Genomic DNA, 24763 nt, shown 5'->3' with positions numbered 1-24763 from the left:
TTTTTTATCATTCAGAGATTTTGAGCTCCAAACATATTACAAACAGCAAAGTCAAACATAGGTACCTTTTCCTAGAGAACAATCCTTGGGGAGGCAGGTTAAACCATGTCCCAGTATGAACTGAAAGGTCATCCCTCCACTCCTTGCTTTATTTCCATGTTTAATTTTTCTTAACAGGGCCTGTCCTTATCCAGTCAATATCGACCTCTCATTTTATGCTCCTATTGCTTTCTGTATTTCCGTTATAGCACTCTATCTTGACTTGTGTATTTTGTTTTCTTCAACAGGCAGTGGGCTCCTTAAAATCATAGTATTTGAAAGGTGGGATTTAACACCCCTTTCAAACGAAGATTTGAGCTCAGTATCCAATGTCTGTAGTTCCTAATACCTGCCTTGGTCAGACCACTAGGTCCTTAATGTTAATATTTAGCCAACACTCTGCAAAATGAGAACACTTCAGCTTCCTTTGTGTTCCAACTAGCGGCGCCCTGGTGTATTTGTCCCTCACTCCACTGTTAAGCGGCCTTCTAGAGTAGTCAGTACTGTTTTCATTCTCTTGGTTACTATTCTTCATTAGAGCCCAACCAAGTCCAAGGGACAAAGCGGCAGTTCCAGAGATAATGGTTGAAAACAGCTGGGGAAACTTCTCCAAACAGATGCGTGTCCTGGTCTCTCCATCCTCATAAACCTGGACTCTCCACTTAAATAACCTCCCTGTCTCACCTACAGCAGTAATTATCTCAAAGCAGGACCAAACGCCCGCCCCAAATGACAAACATTCCTCCTCAAAGACCTCAAATTTCCGCTGCTTGTGGAGAGGGTCTCCAACCTTCAGAACAATGGCCGGATGCAGCCGGGCCCTCGATTCTGAAGTTAGCCTTTTTCCTCAAACTTATCACCAGCACAGGCGTTTCTCATGTTTTTGCGGGAGAATGTTTCCTCAGTAGACTGGTTTACTCCCTCAAGAGCAACCAAGCCGTTTCACTTTTCAAGCCTCCCTCCCGACTCTACGTCCCTCCGCCTCAGCCTCCTTCCTGGGGCAACACAGCCGTTTCTCCGGGAGACGGCCCGACGCGCGTGGCCAGACGGTTAGACGACCAACGGTTTTCTAACGCGAGGGGGGAGCGCGGGAGGAGAGGCGGGAACGAGTCAGACCGGAGGGAGCCGACACAGGGCGGGGCCAGCGTCGGGAAGGATCGCGAAGGAGCTGGGAGGCCCCGCCCTTTCCGTAGATATCTCTAGAAAACCGCGCAGGAGCCCGAAAACAAAGAGTGCGCACGCGCGGCGGCAGGGCCCGGGCATTTTGCTGCGTCACCAGCCGCCGCCCGGCCTCACCACCCCTCGCTCGCTCGCACGCACGCACGTTCATTCTCCGTCCTCGCGCCCCTTTTCCTACACTTTCCTCTTCTCCCCGACCGGAGGAGCCGCTCTTTCCGCGCAGTGCATTCTGGGGACCCAGGTCGAGCCCGCCGTCGCCTGAGGGAAGCGAGAAGAGGCCGCGACCGGGAAGAAAACGCCGAGTCGCCACCGGAGAAGAGCCGACTGCCCAGCAGCTGCCGCCGGAGAGGCCCGCCCACCCGCTCGCCCGTCCCCCTGCCCCGTTCACGATGTGAGTGCGACACCCGGCCGAGGGAAGGTCGTCCCGGAGGGAGGCCGAGGCCGCGCAGGGGGCTGCCGGGAAGCTGCCCTCTCCCCTCCCCCGCTTGCGGCCCCTTCGGCTTTCTCCCTCCGGTGGCGGCAGTCGTTCTTTCTTGTGGAAGGTTCAGTATCCTTGTTCCGGTTACCGTTGGCGGGTGGAGGACATTTTTCCTCCAAATGTCTTCTTTCCCCACCTCGGAACCGTCCCTCGGCTTCCCCGCGGCAGAAATCCCACTTTTCCTCATTTCCCAGACCGGGTTACTCCCAACTCCGTAACTTAGCCTTAGGCCTTCCTCTCCTGTGAGGGTTTTTTTTTTTTTTTTTTTTTTGCCATGCGGGCGCCCTGGAGGCGTGGACCCTCTTGGATAGCCACTTTTGGCTTTTTGGGTGGTCTGATTCTACCGATCGGTGGTGTTGGGACCAGGCCCTGGGCCAAGTTCACCTGTGGTGGGTGCTCCCAAAGGCTGGTGGTTCTCCTCGTAGAGGACCATGCGGCCTTGTACGCCGTGAGCGACAGGTACTGCTAGGCAACTGCAGGGAGGTCGTACCGTCACCATCTCTACGGGGTCGTGATTTCTTGAGTATGGGTCTTTCCAGGCCGCCTCCTAACGCCAGTCTTTTGATGGGAGCGAAGGTTACCCAAACTGAACCATGTCCCTGGCCGCGAGGAGTTAGTATTGAGCAGGTAACACGTGTCGAGTCGAAAGATACTTGGGACATTTTCTGTGTTTTACATTAAACTTTAGGTGAGGTTTCATTACCCTTTTTTAATGAAGGGTGAAACAGGTACGTAGTTGACTTGTCTTTGAAAGCTTAAATTTGTTGACGCTGACGTGACAGGTTTTGGGGTTTTTTTGTTTAACAATTTTAGTTGATCTTCGTAAACTAAAAAACGTAGTGATTTTTTTAAACGAATAGAAGTCTGGCATTCCCACCTCCATTATATTCCTCAGGAAAAGTTCTGTTCTTCTAGATGTGAGAACTGTTGGTTTTATAGTTTTTTTGGATACTAACTGCTTCCTCAAAGTTACATAGGGAGACTAAGTGAAGGGTAACAATTTCAATTCTTCTGAAAAGTAACATATTCTCAAAGGTTCGCTTAATAAAATAATGATACTGTTTGTGAGTGTACTGGGTTAGACGTCTAAATGGATAAGTTTTGGATACAATACAGCTAGTTGATGATGGAGAGCAAACCTCAAGAACACAGGAATACTGTATAAAAGGGATATATTAGAATTTTGGAAGGATCCGACGCCCCCGTGGTATCTAACAAAACACTTTAGTCTATATAAGGTAGCTTTCTCTTTTCCTTTTGAAATCCCTGTTCCAAATAATGTAGCAGAATTGTCAGTTTTAAAATGCCTTTTGTACTTTGAAACTCCATGAGGAGAAAATAAATTCTCTGAGAAGCTATCAACTGTTAATATACTAATGTAGCCAAACAAAATAATCTTTGCCGTAAGAATTACCAAGCTTGACTTGAAAGACACTTTTGGGAGGTCACATGAAATAAAGAGATAAGAGACATTAGATAAATAGATGAAAAACTCAGATGAAAAGCATAATAATCATATTCCAAAAAGCAATTCTAACTTAGAAGAATGCTATGAAGTGGGGCGCCTGGGTGGCTCAGTGAGTTAAGCCTCTGCTTTCGGCTCAGGTCATGATCTCAGGGTCCTGGGATCCAGCCCTGCATTGGGCTCTCTGCTCAGCAGGGAGCCTGCTTCCGCCCTCTCTCTGCCCACCTGTGATCTTTCTGTCAAATAAATAAAATCTTTTAAAAAATAAAAAAGAATGCTATGAAGTGTGTGTTTAGAAGAGGCCAGATAAATCCCTTCTTACAAATAAATGCCATTTTGCAAATTATTTAGGGGATCTTCTTGAACTAATGACTTGAACTCAAGTTTACAAGATAAATATTATGAAGCGGTTATTTGAATTGAAAAAAACCTTGAGTGGGTCATCCAGTCCCCGGAATAATCTGGCAAAATAGGGTTCATTTTATGAATGTTTGCTATTAATTTTTTATTTTTATTTTTATTTATTTATTTTTTTTAAAGATTTTATTTATTTATTTGTCAGAGAGAGAGCGAGAGCGAGCACAGGCAGACAGAGTGGAAGGCAGAGTCAGAGGGAGAAGCAGGCTCCCTGCGGAGCAAGGAGCCCGATGTGGGACTCGATCCCAGGACGCTGGGATCATGACCTGAGCCGAAGGCAGCTGCTTAACCAACTGAGCCACCCAGGCGTCCCTGCTATTAATTTTTTAAAAATTTGTTTAAGTAATCTTTATCCCCAGCATGGGGCTCCGACTCATAAGTTGGAGATGAAGAGTTGCATGCTCTTCCAACTGAGCCTGCTATAAAACTTATTTTAAGGTGGAGAGAGTATTCATATTTGGATATTTTAAGGGTTTTACAGTGTGTTTTTCCTCATTTGGATGTTCTTCAGTAGAGGTGTTCTAGATACGTTTCTTTGAATCAGGTTTTTAAAGTTTTATCTAATAGTTTGCATAAAAACTCAATCTCTCACCCTTTTTAGAGAAGGGTAGGATTTTAGGACCTCTCCTGGGGGGGGTGCTAGTTTGCCTTTTTTGTTTGTTTATTGTTTTTTTAAACTATTGTAGTTAGTTCTGATTCTGATTTTAAGGAAAAGTTTTCTTTTTCTTTTTCTTTTTTTTTTTTTTAAGATTTATTTATTTATTTATTTGTTAGAGAGAGTGGGAGATCACAAGCAGGCAGAGGCAGAGAGAGAAGCAGACTCCCCACTGAGCAAGGAGCCCGATGTGGGACTTGATCCCAGGACCCTGGGATCATGACCTGAGCCGAAGGCAGTGGCTTAACCAACTGAGCCACCCAGGCGTCCCAAAGTTTTCTTTTTCGTTTGTACTTCTATTTTTAAGTTTCTGTTGGCTTTTTGTTTTTAGTAATCTCTACACCCAGTGTGGGGCTTGAACTCATGACCTGGAGATCAAGAGTCCCATGCTCTTCTGACTGAGCCAGCCAGGAGCTCCTGTTTTATTTAATTTTAAGCTATTTGAAGTTATTCTTTGGGTTGTGTTGTACTTGAGTTAATAAACTCTCCAGAAACGTACTCTATCTGTGATAGTGGTTGAAATCTTTTTGCCATCACTCGGTTTTGTAGAATTGAGTCCCCAAAATAAAATTGGTCTTTAGTCTCCAAAATAAATTCTAATAGTGAGCATATGGCATATGGTTGATTTTTGTAGGTTAAGGAAGGATAACTGCTGATGGCTTTGTTAAGTGTTGATTTCTTAACCATTGTAACCTGGCAACTGGATTTTCTTCTTTCTCTCTGTGTTTAGTTAGGCTTTAACTAGAAAGCAGTTGAAACTGGAAGTGACAAATCAGTTCAGTGCAGGCAAGTGTATACTGTTAAGATGCCCATGTTTAATTGTGGTTTTTTGTTTCAAAAGGGGGTCTTTGGTGGTAGTGATTGTCGCTTTTCAGGAAAAAAATACCCTTGCAGTGTGGACTGTTTAGAATCAGTATAGCTCTTAAATTCTTAAAATATCTGAGTTGCTAAATTGGAAATTATTGAACCTAGTGTATTTTGCTACAGAAGTACAATATGTGTTGTAGTAAACTTTTTATTATCTACTGTGTAGATTGGCAATGATAGATCTTAAATTTGAGGCTCGCTACTTTGCTTCCCTAGGTCACCTTTGAACTTTCGGTTTTTCAGGAAGATACCAATTACTTTAACCTTGAGCAGCAGTATGTCCTCCCCTATGTTGTATTCCAAAGCCATAATGTGCTGTTGTACATTTTCTGTACAGTAGTTGATCCTTACAGGTTGTCACTCTGTATTGCTAAAAAGTGTTTGTCACGGCCCTTTCCAGCTCAGCATTTTAATTATCTTTGTGTACTGAAAGGATCTAAGTTGCAGAGAGGTATTCTGAAAATTTTTGTATGTATTTATGTTCCAAGATCTAGTTCTTTAACACAATGCTAGTTAGTATAAGGAAATGTCCTATAGGATTAGAACTCAGGATTTCTGACAGAGGGCTTATTTTTTCCACTTTACAAAAAGGAATAATTTTTGAGGTGATCCTCTTATTTCCAAAGAAATAAATAAGTTTCTGTAGTTCCGTTTTATTATCTAATCAAGCTGTTTCTTTTAAAACCTATGCCTCTTCTTGACATATGGTAATGGAGCCCAGAGGCTGAAATTTGCTTGTAATGGAGGCAGTAAGACATTAACTTTGTTGAGTCTTGTTTGTATGAAGAAAGGTTACTGTATCTGCTTTGGAGATGTTTACAAGGATATATGCCAAAGGTGGGAATATAGGAAGGTTAGAGTTGCTTGAAAGAAAGGCTCTTTAGTTTTGGGAGAAATACTATCTTTAAGAACAGCTTTCACTTTGATGTTTTAGAGTAGGAATTAACCAAATAAAGGAACTGACACACAGGTTCACGAATGTTCTTGGTTTGCCCCTTTTGGTCTTAGTAGGTTGTGTTTTGTTTTTGTTTTTGTGGTGATGTTGGCCAAAAGGAGTAACGTAGCAGCTCTGTTTATTATGTAGTTGGGTCCAAAAACTTAACTAATTCATCCAGACAGCCTTCAGCCTTTGAAAAGTTAATTGACAAAGGTTGAAATAAAAATGTCATTTCTTTTATAACCACAGTTACTGATGGACTATGTATACACTTTGGGCATTGTAACTTCTTACATCTTTAATTCAGATTGGGTACATCTATTTCAATTTCTCTTTGCCACTGATTTTTTTTTAATGCTCCCCCACCCTTTTTTAAAAAATCAAAACAGCCACCAAAAATTTATCTTCACAAAAATGAAGGTAAATGAAGAGGGATGTGGTATAGTCTACTTCAAAACTGAACTACCTGCTGTCTTTTTTTTTTTTTTTTTTTAAGATTTTAGTTAACTTGAGAGCGAGCATAAGCAGGAGGGAGTGGGGAGAGGGAAAAGCAGACTCCCTGCTGAGCAGGGAGTCAGATGCTGCAGGACTCAATCCCAGGACCCTAGGATCATAACCTGAGCTGAAAGCAAATGCTTTATCAACTGAGCCACCCAGGCGCCCCACCACCTGGTGTCTGGACTGAGGTTGAGTATCACTAAATTTTTCTCAAATCTAAAATACCTGCAGTAACCCTCTAAGTTTCTCGTGGTTCCCTGGTGCACCTTAGCACATAATTTGGAAGGCACTGGACTAGCATGTGTATTCAGATCACCTTTCCAGAAAATTTTACATGGCAGTACAACTGAGCTACAGTGATCTGAAAGTATGAGAAGCATATCTTGGGATTTGTTTGAGGAAAGAATATGTGTATGTAAGAGAGTGGTTTTAGACATTTGTAGACCGGGCTTTTGATGAAGGAAAAACTACTCAGTCTATGAACCTAGAACTACTTTTTCCCTTTTTATTATATTTTTTAAAATTATTATTATTTTTAAAAGATTTTATTTATTTGACAGAGATCACAAGCAGGCAGAGAGGCAGGCAAAGAGAGAGAGGAGGAAGCAGGCTCCCTGCTGAGCAGAGAGCCTGATGCCGGGCTTCATCCCAGGACCCTGGGATCATGACCCGAACCGAAGGCAGAGGCTTTAACCCACTGAGCCATCCAGGTGCCCCCTTTTTCCCTTTTTATACGAGAATTTCATGTTTCCATATCATTCCTCACTTAGTACAAACTTAAAAAGATTTACCTGTGTCTTAATTCCCTTCTACAAATGATAAGACTATTATTGGACAAACTTTTAAAAAATCAGTAATTCTGAATTTTATAGCCTCTTACTGCTGGTGTTTTCTTTTTTCTTTCTTTCTTTTCTTTTTTTTTTTTTTTTTTAAGATTTTTATTTATTTGACACAGAGCACAAGTAGGGAGAGAGGCAGGCGGAGAAAGAGGGGGAAGCAGACTCCCCGCTGAGCAGAAAGCCCTACATGGGGCTCGATCACAGGACCCCGAGACCACGACCCAAGTGGAAGGCAGAGGCCCAACCCAAGTGGAAGGCAGAGGCCCAACCCACTGAGCCACCCAGTCACTCTGATTTTTTCTTGGTTTTAATGAGTTTTCTTCTATAATCCTTCTTGATGTTTAAAAGTGTTCTGAGATGTATAAAAGATTAGTGAATCTAGTCTTTAAGAAGCTTCCTACTAAATAGAAATGTGTTTGTTCCTAAACCTAGAATAGATTTACTCCATTATTAAGCTTTAATAAAAAGTTAGTCTCCTGGGGCGCCTGGGTGGCTCAGTGGGTTAAAGCCGCTGCCTTCAGCTCAGGTCATGATCCCAGGGTTCTGGGATCGAGCCCCACATCAGGCTCTCTGCTCAGCAGGGAGCCTGCTTCCTCCTTTCTCTCTTCCTGCCTCTCTGCCTACTTGTGATCTCTCTCTGTCAAATAAGTAAATAAAATATTTTTTTTAAAAAGTCTCCTCATTTCTATTGTTTTATCTTAGAATTCAAAATGATCCTTTAATTCTGACAAGTAATCATGCTCTATTAAGAAAAAACTTAAGGGGCTCCTGGGTGGCTCAGTGGGTTAAGCCGCTGCCTTCGTCTCAGGTCATGATCTCAGGGTCCTGGGATCGAGTCCCGCATCGGGCTCTCTGCCTGCCTCTCTGCCTACTTGTGATCTCTCTCTGTCAAATAAATAAAATCTTTAAAAAAAAAAAAAAAAGAAAGAAAGAAAAAACTTAAAAGTAAATGGTCATTATACAGTTGACCCTTGAATAACACTGGTTCGAACTGTGTGGGTCCACTTGGGCAGAATTTATTCCAGTAAATACAGTACTGTATATGTACTTAAGATTTTATTTATTTTCGAGAGAGCTCACAAGCAGGTGGGAGGGGAAAGGCAGAGGGAGTGGGATAAGCAGACTCCCTGCTGAGCAGGGAGCCAAATGCAGGGTTCGATTCCAGCACTCTGGGATTATGACCTGAACCAAAGGCAGACAGCCAACTGAGCCACCCATCCACCTGCCCCCTCCTTTTATTTTAAGTAGGCTCCATGTCCATCATGGAGCACAATGTGGGGCTTGAACTCAGAGCCCTGAGATCAAGATCTGAGCCAAAATAGAGTCTGATGCTTAACTTTCTGAGCCACCCAGGCAACCCATAATTTTTTTTTTTCCTTAGGACTCTCGTTATCATTGTCTTCTCTTTTGTTTTATTATAAGAATACAATTTATAACATATAATATACGAAGTATGTGTTAGTCTACTGTTTACATTATCAGTGAGGCTCTGGTCAACAGTAGGCTATTAAAGTTTCAGGGGAGTCATAAGTTACACTTGGATTTTCAACTTTGTAGGGGGTTGGCGCCCCTAACTCACATGTTGTTCAAAGCTCAGCTGTACTGATAACCATAGCATGTTACCTTTTTTGTTTTTTCTCTTGAGAATGTTACCTTGGTTTGTATTACCTATTTACACATTAAGAAAGATAAACTGTAGTTAGTAATGGATCTGATCCCTTTACCCCATATTTCCTAGAAGATTTTTGGACTAAATTTTATCTAACTGGAATGGAAGCTTTGTTGTTGACTGCTCTATCCCCAGAACAATTCCTAGCCCCATGTTTAATAAATATTGTTTATTGAGTAACATTCAGACTCTAATGTTCAGTTGCTAGGCTTGGCTACCTGAGGTGCTTGATAGTAAAGATTGGGCCCAAGAGGGGTTTTTTACTATTAGTCCCATATTCTGCTGTATCACATTTCAGCCAAATTCTACTATATCTCCTGTAGAAAGTAGATCAGTGGTCAGTAGTTGAAAGATAGTTGATGAGAGCCATCTTACAAATTAGCCTGATCTTATATTTTGTTAATTTGAGGTTTTGCTGTATTTTGGGAAATCTGAAAAAGAAGTACTGCCTGATCCATATATACCTTCAAAGTACATTTGACTTGTTTGTGAGTCCTTTATTTTGGGAATAGTTTTGTTGGTTATGTTTTAGATAGACTGATCCTGTCCTTATAAGAAGTTGGGGATGTAGTCGGAAAAGGATGTGACTCTTGATCTCAGGGTCCAGGAGTTTGAGCCCCACTTTCGGTGTAGAGATTACTTTAAAAAAATAATAGAACTTATAAAATTTTAAGGAAGTTAGTTTTTTCAGTCAAAATTAACACTTATTTTTGCTTTTTTCCTGTTTAATTTTTGAATGAGGCCATGAGTTAAAGATAAAACATATTTTAAAATGTTTGCGTAGGGCGCCTGGGTGGCTCAGTGGGTTAAGCCGCTGCCTTCGGCTCAGGTCATGATCTCAGGGTCCTGGGATCGAGTCCCGCATCGGGTTCTCTGCTCCGCAGGGAGCCTGCTTCCTCCTCTCTCTCTCTCTGCCTGCCTCTCTGCCTACTTGTGATCTCTCTGTGTCAAATGAATAAATAAAACCTTTAAAAAAAAATAAAAAAAAATAATAAAATAAAATGTTTGCCTATTTTATCATAAAGATTTATCGTTAATATTCATGTGTCAGCACTTTTCAATGCCTTTAATACTTCTACAAAAGTAGGGCATTTTTTTTTTTTAATGACCATTACTGCTATTTTCTCCAGTACATTTGTCTATATCAAAGAGCTCCTTCTCTTCTCCTTCTTTTTTTTCCTTTTCTTTTTTGACATTTTATTTATTTGACAGAGCGCACAAGCAGGGGGAGCAGCAGGGAGAGAGAGGCTCCCTGCTCCCAGGACCCTGGGATCATGACCTGAGCCGGAGGCAGATGCTTAACCAGCTGAGCCACCAGGTTTCTCCTCTACATCCATTTTTTTAAAAGTGAAGGGTGTTTGTAGTTTTCTGCATATCGAAATTAAAACTCACCAGAATGGAGCCCCTGGTGGCTCACTGGGTTAAAGCCTCTGCTTTCGGCTCAGGTCATGATCCCAGGGTCCTGGGTTCAGGCCGCATCGGGCTCTCTGCTCAGCGGGGAGCCTGCTTTCCTTCCTCTCTCTCTGCCGGCCTCTCTGCCTACTTCTGATCTCTGTATGTCAAATTAAAAAAACAAAAAAAAAAATCACCAGATTCGGGTGCCTGGGTGGCTCTGTCATAAAGCATCATAAAGCATTCGGCTCAGGTCCTAATCCTGGGATCAAGCCCCACATCAGGCTTTCTGCTTGGTGGAAGCCTGTTTCTCCCTCTCTGACTCTCCCTGCTTGTGTTCCCTCTCTTGCTGTTGTCTCTCTCAAGTAAATAAAGTCTTAAAAAAAAAAAAAAAAGTCACAGATTCTAGATTATTAAAGATGGTATTTGGGAACAAATAATGGTTTCCATTTTGTCTTTTTAAGACTAAGAAGTTTGTTTATTTATTTTAAAGGTTTTTTATTTATTCATTTGATAGAGAGTGAATACAAGTGGCGGGCGTGGGAGAGGGAGAAACAGGCTTCCCACTGAGCAGAGATCCCCATGTGGGGCTCAGTCCCAACGTGGGGCTCGATCCCAGGATCATGACTTGAGCCGAAGGCAGATGCCCAATGATTGAGCCACCCAGGTGCCCCTACTTATTCATTTGTTCATTCATTTATTTGATAGACACACAGCAAGAGAGGGAACACAAACAGGGAATGATAGAGGGAGAAGCAAGCTTCCTGCTAAGCAGGGAGCCCAATGTGGAGCTCATCCCAGGACCCCAGGATTTTGACCAGTGGCGAAGGCAGATGCTCAAAGACTGAGCTACCCAGGCGTCCTGAGACAAACTAAGAAGTTTTAGTCAAAACTAAAGAAAATTGTAGGTTCTGCAAAATTCAGTTTCTTGAACTGCCCTGGCCCTAATGTTGAGCTTGGAAGCGCTTGTCGGAAGAGCACAGAATGTCCCACTGCGGGGGTGGAGGGGAGCAGATTGTCTGTTTTATTTTGTTTTAAGTAATGGATTATTGGCATAGCCTGTGTAGAGGTAAAAGAGAAGTATTCATTTACATCTGTAGGTATTTACTGTTAATGTGAACTGATTGACTTGCACAGTGGTTATGAATTTTGCCAATGTTAGTATAAGACTAGAAATAAATCCAATATAATTAAGAGCTAGAGGTGCACCTGGGTGGCTGGGGCTCTGCTCAGCGGGGAGCCTGCTTCCCTCTCTCTCTATGCCTGCTTCTCTGCCTACTTGTGATCTCTGTCAAATAAACAAAAATCTTAAAAAAGAAAAAATTTAAGAGCTAGAGTTAAAGCTAAACCTGCTCCTCTTTTGGTTAATAGAAAAAAGAAATGTTGTGATCCTCATAGAAGACAAGTGGGATTCCAAACAGTTGAGTTGTCTTCCAGAGGACTGAATATATGAGTTTATTACTGGTTTAGGGTTAAGTATAGTGTCATCTCTTGTATTTTTGATGGTTTAGATTAGGATTGCCTTATAAACATTGAGCTTTACAAGCCAGAGGAGATATCTCTGCCCCCACATGCTTGCTTTTAGAACTCTTTAAAAATATAAAAACCATTTTTTGGTTCCTGCACCAACCCCTGTTTTGGATCATTTAATATTGTTATTTGGAAAATGGTTGGATTCATTTGCTAGAGCTGCCATAACAAAGTATCAGAGATGGGGTGACTTGAATGGTAGAAATTTATTTCCTCACAATTCTGGAGGATGTATTCTGAGATCAAGCTGTCAGTCGAGTTGGTTTCTTCTGAGGCCTTTCTCCTTGGCTTGTAGGTGGTGCTCTCCTGTGTGTTCACAGGGTCTTCCTTCTGTGTCCTAGTCTTTTGTAAGGACACCAGTCATGTTGAATTATGGCCCACCCTAAGACTTAGTGTTTTTTGTTTTTTAAGATTTTATTTATTCATTTGAGAGGGAGAGCACAAGCATGGGGGGAGATAGAGAGAGAGGGAGAAGTAGACTCTCCACTGAGCAGGGAGCCTGACGTGGGACCCTATAGCAGGATCCTGGGATCATGACCTGAGCCGTAGGCAGACGCTCCACATTGTGCTTTCTCCTCAGCAGGGAGCCTGCTTCCCCCTCTCTCTACCTGCTGCCTCTGCCTACTTGTGATCTCTCTCTTTCCCTGTCAATAAATAAATAAAATCTTTAAAAAAAAAAAAAAAGACTTCATTTTAAAGATCCTCTGTTCAGGGGCGATTGGGTGGCTCAGTGGGTTATAGCCTCTGACTTTGGCTTGGGTCACGATCCCAGGGTCCTGGGATAGAGCCCTGCGTCGGGGTCTCTGCTCAGTGGAGAACCTGCTTCCCTTCTCCCCTCTGCCTGCCTCTCTACCTATTTGTGATTTCTGTCTGTCAGACAAATAAATCAAAACTATTATTTATTTATTTATTCGACAGAGAGAGCGCGCGAGAAATCACAAGTAGGCCGAGCAACAGGCAGAGGGAAGCAGGCTCCCTGCTGAGCAGAGAGCCTGATGGGGGGGCTTGATCCCAGGACCCTGAGATCATGACCCGAGCCAAAAGCAGAGGCTTAACCCACTGAGCCACGTAGGTGCCCCAATAAACAAAATCTTTAAAAAAAAAAAAAATCCTCTTTTCAAAAACAGCCTCATTCTGAAGTCTGGGAGGTTTAGGAGTTCAACATGAATTTGTGGGGGATACAGTTCAGCCCATACCAGTGATCTGACTCTAGATAACATAACGTGATTTGAGGAAAGGGAAAAAAATTCTGTGGTTCCAATGTTCTCAATATGAACAAACTGAAGAGGTAATTTGCTAGTTTATATATATATATATATATATATATATATATATATATATATATATATTGTAATAACCATGTTACTATTAGTGTGCTCCTTCTCTGTTACTATAGACCCTTAATGTGCAACTTTTACAAAGTAAACATAGTCTTCAGATTATGTTAAGTTTGGCTACAAAAGCATTTACCAGAGTTTATCGAAATACCATTTGTAAAATGTATTAGAAATAAAATCTTTTCATTAACCAAGTATAACACAGTTTCAAAATTACACCAGAGGAAGAAAGTATTCCCTGCCAGAATCATGTAATAACTTTTCTAAAAAGTACAGTGAAGGACGCCTGGGTAGCTCAGTGGGTTAAGATCTCTCTCTCTCTCTCTCTCTCTCTCTCTGTCTGTCAAATAAATAAATAAAATCTTAAAAAAAAAACTTAAGAAAATAGAAAGTACAGTGAACATAATTCCCCATCTACATGTCATCTAGATTCAGTGCTTAGCAGGCCTTTGTCACATTGCTTTGTCTACCCTCTTTTCCCTTTCTTGAATTCTTTTATTTTTATTTATTTATTTATTTATTTATTTAGAAGAGTTCACCTATTGGGGGGGAGGAGCAGGGAAAAGGATAGAGGAAGAAACAGATACCCTACTGAGTGCAGAGCCTGACACAGGGCTCAATCCAGGACCCCAAGATCATGATCTGAAGTCAGACACTCAACAGACTGAGCCAACCAGGTGCCCCTGCTGAAGCCATTTATTTATTTATTTACTTAAAAAGACTTTGTTTTTAAATTAGCGAGCGCGTGGTGGGGCAGAGGGAGAAGGAGAAGCAAGAGTGCCTGAGGCAGGGCTTGGTCTTGGGATCCGGTGATCACGAACTGAGCTGAAGGAAGAGGTTTAACCAAGTGAGCTACTCAAGTGTACCCTCCCAATCTCATTTATTTATTATTATTATTATTTTTTTTTTTTTAAGATTTTATTTATTTATTTGACAGAGATCGCAACAGGCAGAGAGCGGGGGGGGGGGGAAGCAGGCTCCCTGCTGAAAACGGACAAAAATTCCTGTGTGGTCTATCATTTCAATTTTTACATTATCAGAGCAGAACTTGCTTATTTTTAGAAAATAAGTGAACCCATTGAGAATGTTGTGGTTCTGCTTCCTTTCCCTCATTCTCTTTCTGGCTATTCTGTAGCAACAAGTCCTATAGGGGTGTGTATGTGTGTGAATTCTAGGAATTTCTATGTGTATGAGGATATTGTCTAAAGATTACAAAGATAATTTTTTTTTTTTTTTTTTTTTTTGAGAATTTTACTTTCTTGGAGTGCCTGGGTGGCTCAGTGGGTTAAGCTTCTGCCTTCAGCTCAGGTCATGATCCACATCAGGCTCTCTGCTTGGCAAGAAGCTGCTACCCCCTTCTCTCTCTGCCTGCCTCTCTGCCTACTTGTGATCTGTGTCTGTCAAATAAATAAAATCTTTTTTTTTTTTTTTTTAATTTTTTAAAAAAAGAATTTTCTGGGGTGCCTGGGTGGCTCATTGGGTTAAAGCCTCTGCCTTCGGCTCAGGTCATGGTCCCAGGGTCCTGGGATCGAGCCGCGTCGGGCTCTCTGCTCAGCAGGGAGCCTGCTTCCTCCTCTCTCTCTCTCTGCCTGCCTCCTCTCTGCCTACTTGTGACCTCTGTCTGTCAAATAACTAAATAAATAAAATCTTTAAAAAAAAAAAAAAAGAATTTTCTTATTCTATTTTTACATAATCTCTACAGCTAACATAGGACTCAAACCTGCAACTCCAAGATCAAGAGATGCATGCTGTACTGACTGAGCCAGCCAGGCACCCCACAGAGGACAGTTTTAAAGAAACAGGGCATTTGGGTGGCTCAGTTGGTTAAGCATCCAACTCTTTTTTTTTTTTTTTTTTTTTTTTTTTTATTAATTTATTTGACAGAGACCAACACAGCGAGAGAGGGGACACAAGCAGGGGAGTAGCAGAGGGAGAAGCAGGCTTCCCGCCAAGCAGGGAGCCCGGTGTGGGGCTCAGTCCCAGGAGCCTGGGACCATGCATGACCTGAGCCGAAGGTAGACGCTTAATGACTGAGCCACCCAGACGCCCCTAAGCGTCCAACTCTTGATTTAAAAAAAAAAAAATACTGTATTACCATGTACAGTCTTTATCAACTATATTTGACTGCATTTGCATCAAACAGTTTTTAATCATATTCTAAAACATAATTTTAATGGATGGGTAGAGCTCTAGGCAGCTTACACCATTGAGGAAGACGGGTATGTTGCAGGAAACAGGAACAGAAGAGTAATTAATAAAGAAAAAGCAAATAGTCCAGGCTTTTTCTAGTACAGTATCTATCAGATATATGTGTAGATAGAGTAGAAGATAAGGCTGTAAAAAAAGCTTAATTCTTTAATGTCATTATTTAGAGTTGTAAAAGTTTGTTAGGAAAATTGGTTTTAAAAAAATGGTTGCTTGATACAATCAGAAATAAGCTATAGATGAGAACTTTTTAAAAAACACTATCAGTTCTATCATCATCTCCCTTACCCTCCTCCTAGTTCCTAGCATTGTAAGTAAAAATGTTTAATACTGCATTTCAGTTGATAGTGGATTAGTTCTGTATGATATCTTAATTCTGTGAAGTTTACATTTAGGAGCAAGTCTAAGGGAGTGGCAAATAAATTTTGATAGGGCTTCCTAATGGTTAACCCTTTTGAGCATTGTTTCATTTTTTTGTTTGTTTCATTTTTTAGATTCTTTCCTTTCGTGAAATCAGTATCAGTTTGTTGTTTTAACTTTGAATGCAGCTGTTACTAAAGATGTATTTGAAATTATAGGGCGCCTGGGTGGCTCTGTGGGTTAAGCCGCTGCCTTTGGCTCAGGTCATGATCTCAGGGTCCTGGGATCGAGTCCCGCATCAGGCTCTCTGCTCAGCAGGGAGCCTGCTTCCTCCTCTCTCTGTCTGTCTCTGCCTGCCTCTCTGCCTACTTGTGATCTCTCTCTGTCAAATAAATAAATAAAACCTTTTAAAAAAAAAAAAAAGAAAGAAAGAAACTGCCTCAAGGTGCATCTGGGTGGCTCAGTCAACTCAGGTCTTGATCTTAGGATTGTGAGTTAAAGCCCTGCATTGGGCTCCCTGCTGCTCGCGGAGCCTACTTTAGTTATAATAATAATAATAATAATAATAATAATAATAAAAAATTGCCTCAAAATACTCCTTGTTTGAGTGGGAGTATACTTACATGCCAAACTTTGGATGTTATATAAATATTCAGTTAATTCCAGGTTAACTTGGTCTAATTTTATCTCTCTGTAGGCAGCCTGCTTCTGCAAAGTGGTACGATCGAAGGGACTACGTCTTCATTGAATTTTGTGTTGAAGACAGTAAAGATGTTAATGTAAATTTTGAAAAATCCAAACTTACGTTCAGGTAAATCACCATTTTACACCATTGAGTAAAAAGCTTGTTAGACAACTGACTGACTTTGGCTTGCTTGTTTTGTGTTTTCACTGAAGTTATTACTAATCTTTATCTCTCTGAAGATAAAGGCTCATTTTTTTTTTTTTTTTTTTTTTTAAACAGTTGTCTTGGAGGAAGTGATAATTTTAAACATTTAAATGAAATTGATCTTTTTCACTGTATTGATCCAAATGTAAGTAGTCTTGATGCTTTAATCCCAATTTAAATCTTAGGAAATGGACATACATCAAGTACTCTTTTTAGCAGTAAGCAGTAATTGTTTTCTTAACAGTTCAGAAGCTAACTAGGCGTATTTATATTTTTGCAATATTTCCTGCTTAGAACTCCTTCTCTGCATACTCTTTTTGTTCTTGCTATCACTGTTTGGACTTGAGGCGGTATTCTTGAGGCTTGTCTTAATCTAACTTTTTATAGAATCTTAAATTACTCTATGATTATATTGTATTTAGTGAAATTTTTTAAGGTTTTATTTTATTCACCTGTGCAGGGAGGGGAAAGTTTCTTGCAATTTGGGTAGCTAATGAAATTTTTAGTACTCTAGGGGATGTTTCTTTAAGTTTAGAGAAAATGTAGGGAGAGAAGTTAGAAAAGAGAGTTGCGGAATGACAAGTGGCTTTCTATTCTATAGTGATATTGGAGAGAGAAATGGTGTGATAGTGCTTTTTTTTGTTTGGTTTTAGGATTCCAAGCATAAAAGAACGGACAGATCAATTTTATGTTGTTTACGAAAAGGCGAGTCTGGCCAGTCATGGCCACGGTTAACAAAAGAAAGGGCAAAGGTATGTTTCTTTTCTTTTTTTGGGGAGGGAAAGTTTAACATTTTTATTTAAGTAATAAAAGAGACATTTGTTTGGCATGGGGAATATAATATTTCTGTTTCATAGTTAAGTGTTAACTAAAGTCTTGTGTTGTATGTTTTTTTCCTTCTTTGGGTTTTAGTAGTTACAACTTAAACCAAAGGTGGTCAGAATAAAGTCAGTCACTAGTTGTTACGGTATCTCTATTTTCTTAGAAGGTTTTATAAGTTCTGTGGGAGCATATTTTGGTGCTACAAAAAAAAGTCAGTTGTATCTGAGAATAGTTCCTAGCAATGAATTTTGTTTGTTTTTAAAGTAGGCTCATGCCCATTGTGGAGCCTGATGCGGGGCTTGAACTCAAAACTGTGAGATCAAGACCTGAGCCAAAATCAAGAGTCAGAGGCTTAACTAAAACTAGCCACTCAGGTGCCCCTGTTTTTGGTTTTGTGTGGGCTTTTTTGTTTTTTTTGTTTTGTTTTGTTTTAAAGTAGGATTTTCAACAACTGTGAAAGGAGCTTTGTGAAAAGTATTTTGCTGCATTTGACCTCATTCTGATTTTTCTAGTCTATTCTTTTTCCATATGTTAATTGCATGTCTCACTAGTATGAACCCACAGTTTCAAAAATACAGTTTTAAGGTATATAGCTCTAAGTTTAAGTTAATCATAGGATTATGTTTGTATTGATCTATAGCTTAATTGGCTTAGTGTGGACTTCAATAATTGGAAAGACTGGGAAGATGATTCAGATGAAGACATGTCTAATTTTGATCGTTTCTCTGAGGTAAGTTCTTATAAATGCATTTTGCCACCTCAGTACATTTCTTCGTGAACTTAATTTGGTTTTAAAGCTCCTATTGATATTTAAGGCTTGAATGATTTTACTTCAGAGGTCATTCTGAGCAAAACAGAGTAAGATCTTAATAGTGGTCATTTAATCCTGATGTTTAACATTCTTTTATAATTTTTAAAGAGTTAGTGGTAAGTACTAAAGTTGATGTATACAGGACAAAAAATTTTGTTAGTGCAGTTTAATCTAGTGTGGTGGGTGTTGTTGGTTTGTTTTGTATCTAATTCTTTCTCTGGCATTGAAGACTGATTTTTTTTTTTTAGGAACATGGATAAAGTTTGCATTTTAGAGCCACGTAATATGAATATAAACCTTTAAACATAAAAATGGGTAGTGAGGTATGCATGAAGAGTGGTGTGTGAGGTGGTTCTAGTTTGCAAAATCAAGGAAAGGATTTAAGTAGGTATTTTTCCAAGATGTCCTCCAAATACATATAGCTATGGCCAAAGAGAAAAAGTCATTGATCTCCCTTTAGGTATTATGAGGTAAATGTACAGCAGTAAAGCTGATTAGAAAAAGGATATTAGATTGTAGGTTGAAGATGAAATCCATTTCCTGGCAATTTGAAATTTTAATTGACTGGATTTTGTTTATATTTCTTCTTTGAAAACTAATAGCTAAAAAGTAGAAGTCCTACATGAAACTGCTTATTCAGCATCTCCTCACATGGTTGTGGCACCTTGATTTCAAATTAGAAAGGGGGGATAGGAAGATGGTTTTCAACTATGCTATTCCTACTCCTGTTCCTACTCCTTACCTGTAGTAATTGGTCCCAGCTGTGCATGACAGAGCTTAACACTGTCTCTTTCACTGTCTCTGTCCAGTATAGCATTAACAGCTATCTTTGTTCTGTTTTTCTGTTTTTACCTCCTTAATAGCTCTTGAGTGTATTCAGTTCATTCTGTCTCTATTGCCATTGTATCCTCAACAGCTAGCATTGTGCTTGGCACATTTTGAGCATTTTTTCCTGCTCAAAGAAACTTAACTGAAGTGTCAACAGTTCTGTACGGAAACTCTTTCCTAGTTATTCATATTCGATACTGGGTTGCCCAGAACTTTTATACTGAGCAGTTTTATGGTTAGCTACCTTTTAAAGGCTTCTTCTAACCCTAATGTGCAAATAAGCATAGATTCTGGAAGTTTTAAAATTTTTTTATAAAGTTACATGTGGTTATGTGAGTATTTAAAATTGTAAAAAATTTTACAGAACAGTTGTAGCTTGCGGACATAAGTCCCTTCCCATTCTGTTAATAGTTAGTTCGGTTATTCGTATCTTTTTAAGTAATAATATCACTTGCTTTATAATCAGGAACTAAAGATAGGAAATTAGTACTTCATGTAAGTATGTTTTTTTGTTAGTCCCAATGTGTTGTGAATATACAGGAGTATTTGTATATACAAATGTTACTCCTCTCCTTAGTATATACCTTTTATTTCAAGAATTACATATATTTTCTGTTTATAACACATTACTTATTCCTCTTTAGTTTTTGATTTAGTATTCGGGCCTTTTTATACAGCCTAATCATCCTGAAGGTCTTTATTTTAAATGATTTATTGGTTCTTCGCAATATTTAAAACTAATAAGAATACCATAATACATGTGCCACCTAGCTTAAGATACAAAGCTTTACAACTACAGATGAATCCCATTCTTTTCTTTAGGCACCAGAGGTAGATACTGTCAGGATTTCAGTATTAATTTCTACATCCTACATAAATATCTTGCTGGATACGTTTTAACAACTTCACTTTTCTTCAATGAGAACTTAGTTTTCCTACAAGTTGTCAGGATTTTATGTGATTACCTCGATAATCTACCTTTTCAGAAAGGAAGGATGGTGCTTAACATTTGTTTGCTTCTTTTATTGGTGGAAATCTATGACAGGCTTAAGGTTTATTCTGGAGCTTGCAACCTAATAACTAGGGCTTAATTTATAACATAATTTTTAAAACTAATTTTACACTTCAAATAGATGATGAACAACATGGGTGGTGATGAGGATGTAGATTTACCAGAAGTAGATGGAGCAGATGATGTAAGTCTATAAATTCTTTTCTCTGTTTACTTAAATAGTAAGAAACAAATGTATTTATAGGTTGTTTCATATAGATTCAGGATTGCTTTTTTTTTTTTTGCCACTTCTTGGTTTTTTTTGTTTTCTCTAAGAAATACAGGAAAAGAAATTTTTGAAATGTGCTTCATTTTTTGAAGGATAGGTATCTGCTAGGGGAACAGGTGTCCCATGATTAGTTTGACTAAGTTAAACAGGCTTTGCAGCAGGATTGGTCAGAAACCATAAAGATGGATGTTGCAAAATCTGTAAGGATAAACTGGATCACTTCTCTCAACATTCCCTCAGCTGGCATCCTGCTAACATCTTCAAGAAAGTTGCTCAGTACAGTTTGAAAAATTCTTAGACAATTCATCAGCTAGGATTGGAATTCATTGTCTTATGTCAGTCCAGTGGTTTTTCACAGCGAGCCGTTTTCCTCTTCCATTGAATGCCAAAAGAGAAGAGAAACCATTTTATGCCAAGTTCAGTCTGGTTGATAGGAAGGGATTTAAAGGATGAGCACCAATCAGAAGGCACACAACTTACAGGAAAGTAGATCCTCAGCTGTATGTCTCTTCATCTTAAGTAAACTTGTTCTTAAGTCCAGTGATTAAATTCATAAGCTTGATAAAATCACATATCTTTGCTACTTTAATAAAAGTACAGTGCCTCAGCTTTTTAAGGCAAACTGTTAGTTAGCAGAGTAATGTTTAATCAACTTGGTAATTCTTAAAATTCTTCTTCTGCAGGATTCACAAGACAGTGATGATGAAAGTAAGTATCTTTGTAAAAAAGATGTTTACGCTGTGGTATTTCACATCAAAGACCACAAACTCTCAAAATAGAGATGTTAACTTCTTTACAGTTCTTGGAAGAAAAATTATTTCTTCACGGCCTCTAATAAGATCTCCAAAGCAGAAATTTGAATGATTCAAAATTTATATTAAAAAAGACAAATACTTAATCTGGCAGGGGTTAAGGTGGTTTTTCCAGGGCGAGACTTACCCTTTGCACTCCGGATGTGCTGACCCCTGCGATTTCCCCAAATGTGGGAGACTCACCTGCATGATTTGTGGTAGTCGAGAACTGCGTTTGCGCTTTCCCCTGTTTAAAAGAAAGGGGGAAAAAAAAAAAGACAATTCTCTAGGAAACTATTTAACTCTGTTGTTGACCCTTTTTTTTTTTTTTTTTTTTAAATAAAACTTTGAAGTTGATTGTTTCCTTGTATTTCATTGCTAATCTTTTTTAAAATCTTTCAGAAATGCCAGATCTGGAGTAAAGAATGTTGTCGTCATCGGATTTTGAGAAAAGAAAAGTAACTTCTCTGCAAGATTTCATAATTGAGAGAATTCCTGAGTCGATAGCTCTAAAGGCAGATGCTGTATTTGCCTCCTTTAACCCATTTTTCAACCTGTTTGTTTTTTTAAAGGCTTCACTAAGGGTTGATACGTACCATTGTATGGGGCAGTTTTAAGTCAGCTAAGGCAATAACCTTATGCATGAACTTTTCCCAAACTTCCATGATGCTGTTGAGGTCCTAGGCAATTGACACAGCAGTTGTGATAAATAAAAACATTTCACCTCAGTCTCCTTTACTTCATAACATAGATACTGACATGATAGGAAGCTCTTGGCTTAGAAGAAAGAGAACTAAATTTTAGATTTTAGAAAATGGACTCAAAAGTGGCTGATGAAACAAATTGATACCTTAATCTTGGTAACTTGTCCTCTGGTATATCCTCCAGGATTATTCCACTAAAGTTTTTATTTTTCAAAGAATTTACTTCACATTACTGTAAGTAATCACTTGTCAGTGTTCCAGATGTATCTTAGCTAAAACTAGTGAATGCCCTAACTTAGATGGTTTTGAAGCCTGTACATTTGGTATTGTTTGACCCTTAAACTTTTACATCTCTTAGCATGGAGGACGAAGAAAGGCTGTACATTGTTGCTTGAGAGTCTGTACATTTAGACCAAATTGTATTTACACTGTCAGTATGGCAAATGAGTGGAAAAAAAAAATTAATACACTATTGGATTTTTTTATTTCTTTTTTTGACTCAGCTTGTCCCAGGCTGAAAACCTCAATTTATGTTCATGACAGTGGGGATTTTTTTTTTTTTTTTTTTTTTTTTTTTTGTCTACATTCTTTCTAATAAACTGTTGGAAGACTTTTTTGGCTGTCCTTTTAAGTGTCTGGTTTACTGTAATTTCATGTATTACCATTTACTGGAATGGAGTTTTTTATTTTTACTTGAGGAAGAATTTGGGAATATTCCTCTGGGGGGAAAAAGGCTTGCTGTAATGTCAGGAAACCTTTTAAAAGTGGATCTGTAATAGCAAATTGTAGATGCACTTTGCAGCGGTTGGAAAAGAAAGTGTTGTGATTTGATTGAAATAAAACTAAATGTGTTGTCCTCCTGTAAATCTTTGAGCTTCTGCATTTTGGCAGTTTTTATTCCCCTTAACTTCTCTGTATTTGTTATAGCATAGAAATGGTTCCTTTTTCAGTATTTCCTTATGTCTGACATTAAGGATATGTGTTACAGGCAGTATTAAGGTCTGGGGATATAAAGACAGTCCTTCAGGTACATGCTGTGCGCAGGGAGTCACAGGCTAGGCACAGGAGACCAGTACTGAACAAAAACTTAAGAGATGGGGAAGTATGCCGTAATAGGTTTGCATAGGGCATTATGGTGATTTAGAAGGAAAACACAACCTTTTTCCCTTCCCCTGTTAAGTATATGACTCTCCAGAGTGATACTCAAAACCATTTTCTTGAAATGCTACAATTAGAAAATCTACTTTCCAGGTGGCCTGGGCATAACACTTGGTATTCAACTCTGTTTTATTATGTACAGAAGTATAACATGGGTTCTGGTTCTCTTAAGGAATGCATTTTTTTCAAAACCCTAGATTTTTTCACATTTGGAGGTATGTTTGAACTTCTATAGTTTTTGTAAGTTATTGTTTTAAACTTGGTTTCCTTTGGGCACCAGCTCTTTCTGTCCACAGGTCCCCACCTTTTGCAACAAAAAAAAAAAAAAACTTTTTTTAATTTGGTCTCCTTTGGAGCATACTGAAGGCATTAGTAGGACTGATAAGAAGTGTAGCTCTTAGCTTCAGGGAAATATTTAAAAAGATGAACTACATTTTTAGTCTAGTTCTCTTTTGTCAATGAGTTCTAGAAGTTAAAGATTCATTAAGGGTTCATTGGTTTTATCACCAGCCATTAAGCTGTAGCAATAAGAAAGTATAGCTTGATGGATATCTGATTGTATCCTGTGTCTCCTAAGATTTTCTAAAGTTATTTTGTGTTCAAACACTTGAAGAGCATTTTATTACCCTTATTGCTCACTCAGATACCAAGCCTTGTGTATGGCATCAGTAGGCCAGAACTTGAGAAGAAATATTTGTCCTTGTTATCTCATATCTGAATTGTAATTATTGCTTTAAAGAGAATTACTGGAGAGAGGATCACTTGAGTAGTTTTTTTTTTTTTTTTTTAAGATTTTTATTTATTTATTTTACAGAGTAGACACATGTAGGCAGAGAGCCTAATGTGGGGCTCGATCCCAGGACCCTGGGATCACGACCTGAGCCGAAGGCAGAGGCTTAACCCACTGAGCCACCCAGGCGCCCCCACTTGAGTAGATTTTTAGTTTGAATAGCATGTATTCCCATAGTATGTCTATTTGATATGTGGTGAATACAGGTGCTTATATGCAACTTCCTAAACTAAAGTCACCTCCAAGGAAGAGAAGGAAGGCCATTAGTTGCTATAATTGCATGAAGGTTTTATCTACTAATTTAATTTCTTCTCTTTGATTGGAATCTTTTGATAACTGATACTGAACATCTGTATGCTAATCTCAATGCTGCTGTTAGCAGTGGCTCCCCAGGCATTATACTCAGCATGAGAACATGAAGGCTGGGAAAGAAAGATGAGGCAGACACCTTGTCTGAGGCCTGCTTTAGCCCCCTAAGTTATTTTATCCTAGTTTATGCTATTCAGGCCTGTGGATTTGAAGTTTAGACATTAACCACACTTTAATAATCATCATTGGAGGTCTGTTTCTCCCAGAAGAGTGAGGGACATCCTATATCACCAGTGAATCTCCACTTCTTAAGATAGCACCTGACATGTAGAGGCTTAGTAAATAATTGTGAATAAATACAGCTCAGTAATAGCATGGGTAATGTTTTCTGAGTGGGTCTGGAGCTAAGGAAACAAGTTAATCCAGTAATTCAGATGTCAAAAATAAAGGTAAATTTGCACACGGGCAATGGGACCTGGAGAAAGATTTCCAGAGCTAACATAGGGTATGATGA

The 24763-nt window shown here is 39.3% G+C and overlaps 1 protein-coding gene and 1 pseudogene across 1 annotated transcript; both read left to right on the top strand.

The window, feature by feature from the left end:
- Positions 1–753: 753 nt before the first annotated feature.
- PTGES3 (prostaglandin E synthase 3) lies at positions 754–22858 on the top strand. The gene is given in 10 exon segments (XM_032348694.1): positions 754–1104; positions 1106–1344; positions 1346–1609; positions 16565–16678; positions 16832–16901; positions 17410–17508; positions 18219–18308; positions 20351–20413; positions 21181–21205; positions 21691–22858. Coding segments are annotated over 10 exon segments (1320 nt in total). The 5' UTR covers positions 754–768; the 3' UTR covers positions 21711–22858.
- On the top strand, positions 21388–21538 carry LOC116594653 (annotated as a pseudogene).
- Positions 22859–24763: the final 1905 nt, after the last annotated feature.

The sequence above is a fragment of the Mustela erminea genome, chromosome 6 (assembly GCF_009829155.1).
Source record: "Mustela erminea isolate mMusErm1 chromosome 6, mMusErm1.Pri, whole genome shotgun sequence".
NCBI lineage: Eukaryota > Metazoa > Chordata > Mammalia > Carnivora > Mustelidae > Mustela > Mustela erminea.
The sequence above is the reverse complement of the archived record's forward strand: the minus strand, read 5'-3'. Positions and strand labels throughout refer to the sequence as shown.